The following is a 12597-nucleotide window of genomic DNA, read 5'->3' as shown; positions in this document are numbered from 1 at the left end:
CCGAAGTCACCTCACCCCAAGGGATGGTTCTTTCCAGTCAAAGTTGGCCATATTGGGTGGGGAGTTGGAAATCTTATCTCAGCCAAATTGGGGGGTTGGTGTGGGTGGGGGTTGGGTTAGTTTGCTGTTTAGTTATGACTTATAGCAGTTTGTTCCAGTTTATATGGATGAGGTGTGAGACGCCATTTATCTCTTGCACAAAATTTGACACCACACTCCAACATCTGGATAAAAGATCAAAGATCTACGGGATGGAACATAGCGCAATGCCATGACTACCCTGAAATGCCTAACCTGGAATATCCGCGGCCTTAACGATGCTAGAAAAGCCTGACTGGTGCACTCCTACCTGATCAGGCGCAGAGTGGACATATGCTTCCTGCAGGAAATGCACTTAGCTGACCCCAACTCCCTTCGCCTAAAAGCTAGAGGCTGGGATGCGCCAAACTCATCTGTATACTCAGCATATCCTTAGAAAGACAATCTGGTTGCCGTATACGGCCCTAACACAGATGACCCACACTTCCTATCCACATTGTGGTCAAAGGTACAGAGCCAAGGCGCGCAGATTATTTTTTTGGGGGGGGACTTTAATGTCATACTCAATGACAGCCTTGACAGATCAGGGGGATCCTGGGAACTCCACCACAAACCTCCAAAATGTTGAGCGCGATAATGTCTGATAACTCATTGGTGTATGTTTGGAGGCTATCCCATCTCTGTGAGCTTGACGGTACCTGTATATTGACTTACCATGAGTCGTGGTCTCGCACTGAATTCTGGATAGTATCGCCGGAGGCGCGGTCCTGGCTGTTAGAGGTCAAACATCTCCCCACACTCTCTCAGACCATGCACCAGTCCTACTGGAACTCCAGATTCCCCACACCATAGCCGTTTTCATGGCATCTCCCACCTAGTGCTCTACGCGACGCTGTGTTTTGTGATGAGATCCGCAAGGAGATCGACAATTTTTTTGTACACAATATCAACTCAGTCAAATCGCCCTCAACTTTATGGGAGGCCTTCAAGGTGGTAATAAGAGGAACCTGTATCACAAAACAGGGAGGGGTATTAAAATCCATTCGCTCAACAGTAGCTGGTCTTGAGAGTGAGATTCAGGCCCTTGAGACTCGATTTTTCCACTCAATGTAAACTTACTTGCTAGCAGACATTAACTCTAAACTGAAGGAGTTCTGAGATGTGGCCACTTGTGAAACTATGTACTTACAAAAATAAACTCAGGCGTGTAGGTATGGTGAGGGAGATAGACCAGGCAGGATCCTGGCGAGACTAATAAAACACAACCCTTATTCCTCTTATATAGCGGAAATCATGGTTACCAGTGATAACTTAGTTACCACTACACCAGAGATAGCACAAGTATTCTCTACTTTTTATGCAAAATTATATCAAGCCACATCAGTGACAGATGAAATAGATCTTATCACATACTTTGATACGATACAACTGGTGTGGCTTGACTGGGCTCATCGTGTCTACCTAGAGACCTCCATCACAACAGAGGAAACAACTAAGGTGATTGCTGAACTCTCGGGTGACAAAGCCCCCAGAGCTGATGGACTCACCACCTTATTCTATAAATAATACACTCCTCACCTCCTGGCTATGTACCAAGACTCACTAGCTTTGGGACACCTCCCGGGCTCCCTGCGAGAAGATATGATAATTGCCCTACTCAAACCGGACAAACCAGCAATTCGTTGTGACTCTTACAGGCCGCTCTTACTCATTAAGGTTGATAACAAAATCTTTGCTGAGGTCTTGGCTAATTGGATTTTGCCACTTTTTCCCACCATTATTCACCCTGACCAGGCTAGTTTTATAGCAGGTAGGTCCACATCCCATAACATCCGTACAATCTTCACCCTCATGCACCACCTGGCCCCACATGTTCAAGCAATGGCGGCATTATTAGATGCGACAAAGGCGTTTGATACACTAGAATGGGTGTACCTCTTCCCCCTACTGGTGAAAATTGGACTAAGTCCTACCTTTATAAAACAAATTTGCCTTCTATACACCCTCCCTATGGCAAGAGTGTGCATAAACGGTGCCCTTTTGGAACCCTTCCAGATCACACGTGGAACTCAACAGTGCTGCCCACTGTCACCACTGCTGATCGTGGTCGCGATGGACGCACTGCCGGTGCACCTCCGACAACACCACATGAATAGCTGTATTAGCCTTACCTCCAGAGCCCTAGTGATCTCCATGTACGTGGATGATAGAGTGCTCCTCACCCATGATCCACACATAAATCTGACCCCTATGGTACAAGAGGTGATTCATTTTTTAGAGCAATTAGGGGTGCAAATAAACCGGGGGAAATTTATGCTACTCCCTCTCACGGAGGAGACCCTGCCATCCCCTCTTGAATTTACACTTCAATGGGCAGGGGAACCAGTCTGCTACTTAGGTATCTGGCTTAACTGCAACATTGGTACTCTGTGGAAAGCGAATTATGGAAGGGCAATGACTTGGCTGGAGGACAGAATTCCGATATTGTCTCGCCTCCCGATTTCCCTTACGGGTCGCATCTCTCTTGAAAAAATGGTGGCCCTTCCTAAATTCCTCTATCTGTTCCTCAATATACCCCTCCCTCTGACTGTCAGCTTTCTTAAACGCTTACAATCTGATCTGTGCACCCTGGTCTGGGCCGGGAAGCAGCCCAGGGTGACCTGGTATTTCCTCACGCTGACGCCAGTGAGGGGGGGGTTTGGGTGCACCGGACATGACCCTCTAATCATACTGCGCACAAGCACAATGTCTCCACTCCTGGGTGCGCCCGACCACCTTTCAACCGCACACTGCTGTTGAAGCGGACAGAGCCGCACCATGCCCCCTAAAGATTGCACTATTTAACCCCTACAAGACACCCAGAGCTGAAATAAACATGGTAGCCTGTGTGAGATGGGCATTGGAGGGCATACGGAAACAAGCTGGCCTGTCCCTACTATACGCACCATCCACCCCTCTACTCGAGAACCCAATGATTCCACCCCTTCAGCAATGTGGCGCCAGGCAGCCAGCTCTCAAACTTATACTCGCTGTATTTGCAAATATATACCCTGATGATCAATTCCTGACGCAATTACCCGAGGCGTTGGGTGCACACCATACCCCACTAGACGTTCTGCTATTTTATCAGCTGCGGGCAACATCTCGAATATTTAGACCCCAAAATCCCTACTGCACCACCCACACTACCACCACTGGAAGTCATTCTTACGGTATTCTCCCCTAGACGGCTGATTACTTGTCTTTACACTTTCACCCAGGCGGCCGCCCCGCCCCTGACGTTGGGGGCCCGTGTCAAGTGGGATGCGGACCTCTCCTTAACACTATCAGACACACAATGGGATTACTGCTGTGGCCAACACAATTATCTCTCTCCCAACCACAGACTGCGCCTCATACATTTCAAATACCTGCACCACCTCTACCGGAGCCATCTGCAGCTCCTTAAGATGGGATTGCTACCAGAGGCAAAATGTACCAGATGCGGGATGTTCAGGCCTCCCTTTTTCACCTGGCATGGTTATACCCATGGATATTTGCATTCTGGAAAGCAATCTTTGATACCATACAGATAATAACTGACCACGCCATGCCGAGAACACTGTTAATTGTATTACTAGGATACGTAGCACAAATACCGGCCAAATGCAGGCATCTTACAGCTATGCTACTCCTGCTAGCCAAAAGAAGAGTGACCATACACTGGGGCAGGCGCTCATCCCCCACTAAAGCAGCCTGGATACAAGACATTACATACTGCCAAGAACAATTGAATTGTTGCCGCCTAGCTCCAGACCCAAAGACTTATGGGGCCCATTCGGACCCTATCTCTTCATTCTAAACAGTTCCACCACCCCCACGGCCAGGTCACCTACCACCATGGCATAACCGGCAGGCAATATCAACATGGCTATTGTTATGCTCTAACCTCAGATACACCTCCTGCCACTACAAGGCTATGGTGACGCCATAATTTGCACCGGCTAGAATTACTTTAAGATGCGTAATAACCTGTTCTCCATCATACTCCCACTATATAACACTGGACCCTGACGCAGCCGGGGGGTTTCCTGGGAAACATAGAATGTATCTTGTGTCATCTTGTGGATAATGCATGGATGGTCGACAAATAACTGCAAATTTGTAACACACCTCATGTTGTTTGTTGTAGATGTTTCTACCAGTTACAAAACACACTAAAAAATAATAATAACAGCAACTTCTAAAGTGTGCTGCTACTCACATTTGAGTTCCTAGTGCAGGGAAGAATGGGCTAGCTGAAATGAAAGGCTAATTCCCTATTTTAATAGAAAATTATTTAAAAAAAGCAAATGTCTCTGCCTCTTTCTGCTGCAAGACTGATCATTCCATATCTTGGGTGCTAAAATGCAAAGCACATGCATCCCTTTTATACTCAACACAATTCGGGTACTTGGAAACATAAAGGCAACATTTTGTGAACTTTGTTAATGAGCTTTGCTAATTCTTGGCTTTTCAACAGCCGAAAGCGAATCATGCAATTCAGTAAACAAAATTCACTAGAGTATTTTTTGGCAGTGTGATGGAGAAAAAGAAATTTAGCCTTTTGGTATCAGGGCAATCTTTCTCAGCATAGAGAGGCCAATAGTATTTTCCATCTCTCAAAATAAATTTTAGTACACATTAATCCATCCAAATGTACACCGAAAAAAAGATAGGGTATGGGCTCAATTTATCGTATTGTTTACTTAAAGGCACAACTTCTGTTGTACCCATATGATTTTATTTCCAGATCCCTTCCAAATAAATAAATATTTTATACGTATTTGTAAAGAGCCTTTATCGGTTTTTCTAATTATAAAAAGAAACGTTTGCATATAATAGAGTTCCTGCAGTACAGGGTAATTGTGTGTTACGTTAATCACATTACAGTGAAGACCACAGCCAGGAGCCCCAGGGCGACAACAACCAATAGCTGAGAGAGGACAGCCATATCAACAGTGTTCCTAAAATCACAAAAGAGAACTTATATTGATACATCAGGAATGTACTTCATGGTTTTATGTGACTCCAATCAGCTCAACTGAATTGCATTTTTTATGTCAATAGGTTGCTGTCCGAGCAGAAGGCCTGGAACAAACTTTAAGGAAGCAGAATATTCCATTTGCAGAGTATCCAATGCGCAAAAAGATTGCTCAAGTTGCGAAAACAGTGAGTGTTTCTTTCTTGTATTTAACTACACCTCGGAATTATTATTGACAAGTATTGGCAAAACAAATAGGCCTCGATCTTAAAAGGCAGAGTGTCTGGCTATGCCGATGCTAGTTTGCATTACAGTTGACTAATGGAACATAGCTTCCGGTACATCAGGACACAGTATGGTGATAGTGGAGGAGCAAGCATATAAAAAGAGCTGCGAGTATGGATATCATGAGAAAAAAGGAACCACATGCACTCTCGTGGAGTGCTGAAAGGGGAAAAAAGAGTCCACTCAACTCAGCAGTGGAAGGATGCAACACGTGCAATTAGAACACTGTGATACTGAAATACTTCTGAGCAAGACAAACATAAAATTAGGGAGGAAACAATTCAAATCAAGATCATAGACCTTGAGAACTAAAAGAGAACTGAAGTTGTTGCTTGAAAAAAATAATATAAAATTGCGAAAGATCTTATAAACAAATACGATGCCGCCATTATTTACCTTTACAGAGCTCACAATAAGGCACCTTGTGTTTTGTATAAATACAAAAGGGGGGTGGGAGGGACCGGGAGATTATATGGTCCAGTGTACAGTCTCCCAACTATAATCCTGTGAATTAGAGTACACTGTTCCAAACTACTCTGACATCCTGGGGGACCTGGGGTCTCAGGAGCAAGAGCCCTCAAGCATCACAATGGATGACTAGCATCATCATCGGGAAATGCTCCTCACCAGGCCGGCACTGCAACGCCTAGTGGGCTCCCCGAGGGGGCTCTTAGCCGTGCTGTTCTACTTAATTAAGTATGTTAACCTACAATCGGAGGAGATTTAGAGTTGGTGAGAACAGAAAAAGGGGTTAAAATTGGTTATTCATTGTGCCAAAACATCATAATTTTAATCAGTATGGGGTGGATGAAGACCAAGACTAAAACAATGTATCGGTGAGAGGCACGCAAGAGTAGAATGATCAAGTGACTCTAAAAAAACAAAACCTGGGGGACTATAATTCATATAGGACCTCTATACCAAGGTCAACATGTTTCGCGTCCTATTGGTCCAGCCGGATCCATTGACGCTTCATCAGGACCAAAAAAGGTTAAACTTCTTCTCCAAAAATACTATGTACCCTAACTTTTTTAGAATTAAAAGCAGTCACTTACATTCAAGTCAACTGGTAAAGTCAGGTCGCCCTAAAAGAAAAAACAAACAGATAAATAGGCCAGAGAAAACTATCAAATGGTAATACAGTGATTCAAATATAAAGACTGTAAACTTATCATGGTTCAAGCGTCAAAAAAGAAGAAATGATAAGACACACACACACATAAGGCTTACCATCCCCAAAATTGAGACCAGGCTCCTTAGGACGCACGTTCTATGGAAGCTAAAGACCACTGTGCATAATCAATAAATAAACAAAATCATCAGCAAAGTATGCATGGTGTTCCACAATTAGTTAAAGATATATAAAAAAGCCCTTGTGTCATGTGTAAACAAAATAGTTGTTGATATGTAATTGGTACTTAGACATTAAAGTATAGTTCAGTAATGAAGTTAGAAGGATAAGGTAACATTTCCCAAGCAACTGATTACTCTAAAGTCTGTATGTCAAAAAGATGAACGCACAGGATTTAAAAATACAGCGATCGTTCACTTCACCTGAATGTCACAAAGTGAGGGAGTTGAGGCGTGCTCAAATGTGCTCGGGGTAGTTCACAAAATTTCTAACCCACAGATATAGCAGTAAACTTACGATTGTGTCTTCGGTCCCGTGTAGTGGACCTACCCTCAAGACGGCGTCCTGCTTATAATGTCAAGCGGGCGCTGTCAGAGTCTCTTTTAAAGGGACGCCGCAGGAACCGGGGAGGGAATTCCTTCTGGCTTGCGCGCGTCTGGAACAGTAACAATAAAAAAAGGAGATGCGTATGGAAGGCCATAAAAATAGAAAAGGGGCTCGGAGCCAGGAAAGTACATGCTCTCGATTCGGGGAGTAATACAAAAACAAATGTGTTAGCGAAACAGTGTATTATGCATGAGGAGCGTCTTATTATAAAAACTAAAAGGATACTGCCGTTATTATTGTTGACCAACAAGGTGAATAAAGTAAAAATGAAATAGAATAATATGTGGTGATCAGCTTGTTTTAGCCAAGGGTGGAAATAAACAATTGCTAATAATTAAACCAGTGTGGAGGTGTCTGGACCCTCAGTGCATAAAATAAGTCGAGTCTATCATGACCTCTGGTATTATAAAGGAGGTCAAGGTGACTTCATCGGTTATTTGGACATTGGACAAACAGGAATTCAAGGTCACAGTAATGGTATAAATCATAGATATTAGGATAAAGAGGTCCATGGAATTTCATTGTTCAATCCATGGGTGTTAGTTCCTAATTTAAATATCCATCTTTGTTCAATTTTCAAGAGACCAATTGGGTCATTAGAGTTGATATTGGGAACATCCAAAACCACCCACCGTAGGTCATCAGGTGGATGGGGTGTTTCGAGAAAATGAGCACAAAGTTTTGTGGTAATTCTCTTGCACCTGATGTTATTTCTGTGTTCGCTAATGCGTATTTTGACAGGTCTAGTGGTCATGCCGATATAACGCAGGTCACAGGGGCATTGAATCATGTAGATGCAGTTTTTTGTGTTGCAATTAGTGTGTTTTTTAAGGTACCAAGTACCTATAGGGTTTAACTGCAACGTTTTCAAGTGACTGGTGAAAGGGCATACATTACAAGTGCCACAAGGATGATGCCCCACAACTGGGGGAAGATCCCAGAGTGTCCGTTGACTTGATACTTCACGTAATGGTCGTGGTCGGGTGTGTACTACAATGTCCTTAATATTAGCTGTGCGTTTGAAAGCAAAAAGGGGTCTTGGTAGTTCGCTACCCACACATGTGAGTATTGGCCATCGTTTACTTATCAGTCTCTTGATCGAGTTTGACAATGGTGTGTAAGTAGAGACACATGTTAATCTTGTCTGAGGTGTCTTTTCAATAGTTGTGAATAGGGCATTAGTGAGTAGGGTTGTGAGTAGGGTTGTTGTTCCTAGCTCTCTTACGTGCCTGGTTCACTATTTTGGAGGGGTAGTGGCGTTTATAAAGTTTTCTTCCCAGCATATCCACCTGAAGATCAAATTCTCGGGGTGAACTACAATTTCGTCTTAGCCGTAGAAACTGGCCTATCGGTAAATTGTCCCGAAGGGATTTGGGATGGTAGCTCTCATATAACAGAAGAGAATTCCGGTCGGTAAGTTTATGGTAAATGGTAGTTGTCAATTTACCATTGGTAATGGTGATCATCAGATCTAAAAAAGGTAGATGAGTGGCAGACACTGTAGCAGTAAACTTCAAGAAAGGATCAAGGGTATTGATCGAAGTTATGAAGTGATCTGCAATATCTAATGGACCCTGCCATATGATTAAAATGTCGTCAATGTAGCGACGCCACAATCTAATGGAGTTTGTGAAGGGATTGGTAGACGGTAATATGTACTTTTTCCCAAAATCATACATGTATAAACATGCTAGACTTGGTGCGAAAGTGCTTCCCATCGAGGTTCCTCGTATCTGATGGTAGAATTGATCCTCAAAAAGGAATAAATTTTCAGTTAGTGCAAGTTTTGCACAATGTATGATGAATGAAACGGGAGTAGATAATGTTGATGATACTTCCTGAAGAGCTGACTCAATCACCTGTAGAGTCGCTATTTGAGGAATGTTTGTATCAATCGCTTCAACATCCAAAGTAATGATACCTTGAACCATTCCTGAGTCATTGGTAGTTTCTATTAAGTTCAAGACATCTTTGGTGTCTTTCAGCTAAGTAGAAGAGCTGTGTACCAATGGTTGTAAAAAATGATCACAAAAAATTGAAAGGGGTTCCAAGATAGAACCCAACCCTGATACTATAGGACGTCCGGGGGGGGGGGGGGGTATAATACCCTTGTGGATTTGGGATAAACAGTAGAAGTATGGAATCCGGGGATGAGGAGTATCAAGGAATTCAGCCTCCTTTGGTGAAATCCACTGATTGTTCCTGGCTTCTTCAATAAGGCTTCTAATCTCGATCTGCAGTCTTCCTGTAGGGTCACTCATTATTTTGGCATAGTAAGTGGTATCACTTAGAAGACGTAGACATTCATGTCCATATTTGGTGGAATCCATGATCACAATGGCCCCTCCTTTGTCTGCCTGCTTAATAGTAATGTCGGGATCTGAGGCTAAGGCTCGTAGAGCCCTCTTTTCTTTAGAGGGTAAGTTGATATAAGAATGGTTCGAGCTCAATTTGTTGATATCCGCTAAAACTGCTTTTTCAAAGGTCAAGACTTCACTGGGCATAGTTACTGGTGAAGGGACAAAACTGGAAGTTTTTTTTAAACCTGAATCAATTGTTTGTGGTGTCACGGTTTTGTCCTTGAAGAAAAAGTGTAAGCGAATCTTACGGAAAAATTGGGCAAGTTCAATATGGAGACGAAAAAAATCTTCATCGGGGGTGGGAACAAAACCAAAACCTCTATTCAACACGTTTATTTCCTCCTCTGTGAGATGATGGTTAGACAGGTTGACAACTAAGTTCTCACTTGGAGATTCTTCACTTGGCTCCTGGTGACCATCTGTGGTTGTTCTCCGGACCATTGAATATGTCTGCCTCTTCCTCTCCTTCTGCCTCTGCCTCCGCCCCAACCGCGGCCTAAAAAAGGCATGTAGGGTACAAAGGGGCGTGGTTGGAAGTAGGGGTAAGGAGGATGCCAAGGTACTGGTTGTTGTACAGGGTATGGAGGTTAATTATAAAAAGTTTGTGGCTGGTTCTCATCTGTGCTCCACCCGTCAGATGAAGATCCACTATTCTGGTTACGTGGTTTTCTATAGGATGAGGTGGATTCATCTGATGACCGAGATTGATTATCCACATCATAGTCATCCTTTATGTAAGGATATACCTTTTCTCTGCTGAATTTAACTAGGTCTTTCTGAAGTTTAGTAATCTTTTGTTGAGTTAGAAACTCCTTGGTTTCGTTCAGCTCAGCATTAATTTCAGAAAGACGGTTTTTGAAAGCTGTCAAGGTGACTGTGGTTTTAAGAGTATTCTCTATAGTACTGATTTGAATTGTAATAGTGTCAGCTATGTGTTTGGAAGTGTTGATAATTAAGACCAGCCAATCTCTGGTACACTTCCAAGCTATCTGTGCCCAATCTTTTCTGAAACCCAGATACTGTAGGAATATCTGTGGTATGTTGGAGACAAGAAGGCCATTGGGTTCAAAGTTTGCACGTAGATATTCCGTCATGATGGTCCCGTGGATGACTGTTTTTATCAATTCTCTTTTAAGAGTTGATAGTTTGTCCCAATCAGCCTTAAGGCTGCTCGTGGGGGCTGGCCCATCACTGCTCAGGATGGAAGGTGTCTGCAAGATTGCTGACACCATCTCATCGTCATAACTAAGAACCTGGAAATCATCCATCTCAGGGATGAGTGAGAAAGAAGATATATTCTATTAATACGGATAAATAAAAGGCCCCACAGCTAGCTGCTGTACATCAATATTAATACAAAAGGGGGGTGGGAGGGACCGGGAGATTATATGGTCCAGTGTACAGTCTCCCAACTATAATCCTGTGAACTAGAGTACACTGTTCCAAACTACAGTGTAGTGCCAAGACTGAATCGATATTTTATATTCATGATTTCAAGTTATTGAAATTATCACCCTTTTAAATGGAAACATTTTTCTTGAATACAGTGCGAGGATTCTGTAACAAGAATCTTATATTATTGAAGTTTGTTATCCATCTGAAATAGGAGCAAATCCCTGTCACTTGAAAACAGTGTTTTAGGTCATAATTACTAGTGCATCTGACGGGGGCGAAGTGTTTACATGCTGTCAGCCTAGGGTGAAGTATTTACTGGCTGCGGTGATTACTTAAAATTCAGAGTTTATCCCCTGAAAATGGGGAATTACATGCAGAATTTGGAACTGGTGTTCTGCATTACATTCTACGTGTACTTGGAATTTACAAGGCATTTTGTCCCGGCAAATTTCAGTGGGTAAGGTGTTTATATTAGAATTCTGATTAATGCACAGATATGGGTTTACATAAGCATTGGCATTTGCAGATCCATTCTTAATAGAGGTCTCTGTGTTTTAACTGTCGTTTTCTAGATTACTGATATTTTGTCCATTCAAAAATGACTTTGTTACTAAAAGCTGCTGTTGCACTTTAAATCTTTCTATGGAAGCAAACATCTGGATAGGGTGACACACCTGATCATACTAATATAACGACACGAACCACTATATGTTAGTAAAACATCCTACCCACAAATGAGTATACAATCCTAAACACAAAGTTGCACAAAGGCATTCTCATTCTAAATCCACCTCCATCATAGCTCTGCAACTCTGAGGAGCAAACGAGGGAAGGAGAAGCAGAGACAAAAGAAAGTATCACACTAAACCCCGATTAAGCCTCCTCAATTCCCCTGGGGAGAATTCCCAGTGACTCGTGGCACTGGGGACCAACATGTCGCTCGGCTCCCCGATATTCCCCGTCAGCTGATCCTGTACCACCACCCGGTAAAGTCAATCCACGGTCCGGTCTAAACTGTCCACCTGAGACAACAGGTTTTTCTTCCCCGGGTAGTTGATTCTCGGTCGTACAGGAAAGCCCATTGAAGCTTCCATCCCGCTTATTTAATTCCTACTTAATAGACACTGATGCTCGCTTTGTGGTTGCAATTGATGGCCTCAGATCTGTTAGTGACAGAAGCCTGCTCTCTCCCTCTTCTACTAGCCTTTTTAAATGGCAGCCCTCAAATTCAAAACCTAAGCCATTGCGGGGGTGGGAGCTAAAAGGGGCGCCGCTCCCCACTCTCTTCACTCTGCTGCTTCCCAGCTCAAGACAGGTGAAGACCCTTTTCAAACAATCTGGCAGGTTGTCTGAGATGCCGGTTCATCAGATTGGCTGTAACATTGTTACACAGCAGGTTGATGAAATAGGCACTTTCCATCTTGTGGCTATGTTGAGTATTTAAAGTGCACTGGAGTCCTGTTGCACCAAGCACGTTCCCTCCGATGGACAAAATGGCAAAGAGGGTTTGGGCCCGTCCTGCAGTATTCAGTGCAAAGCTATTTGTCCAATCCTCATTATACAAGATTGTCTTACAGGATTGTTAGCCGCCTTCACACAACGCATATTCAACAACATTGCTAGAGTTGAGACAAAAAAATCCACAAATCACTAATATCATTGAAGAACATTCAAAAGGGAAAACGTAGATGGAAAATCCAGCGTACAATTGCTTTTGAAAGAAGATATTTAATCACTGAACAGCAGAAATGTTTCTGGGTCCCTGCACCTTGGTGTCA

At 43.1% G+C, this 12597-nt stretch overlaps 1 protein-coding gene across 1 annotated transcript in view; it reads left to right on the top strand.

The window, feature by feature from the left end:
• Nucleotides 1–12597, top strand: part of LOC138293931 (vitellogenin-A2-like) — a 79453-nt gene that overhangs the window by 29381 nt on the left and 37475 nt on the right. Inside the window, exon 15 of the mRNA XM_069233209.1 lies at nucleotides 5128–5229. Coding sequence (XP_069089310.1) covers nucleotides 5128–5229 — 102 coding nt within the window. The remainder of the gene's footprint in view (nucleotides 1–5127; nucleotides 5230–12597) is intronic.

This window comes from Pleurodeles waltl, chromosome 4_2, assembly GCF_031143425.1.
Source record: "Pleurodeles waltl isolate 20211129_DDA chromosome 4_2, aPleWal1.hap1.20221129, whole genome shotgun sequence".
Lineage (NCBI taxonomy): Eukaryota > Metazoa > Chordata > Amphibia > Caudata > Salamandridae > Pleurodeles > Pleurodeles waltl.
The sequence above is the reverse complement of the archived record's forward strand: the minus strand, read 5'-3'. Positions and strand labels throughout refer to the sequence as shown.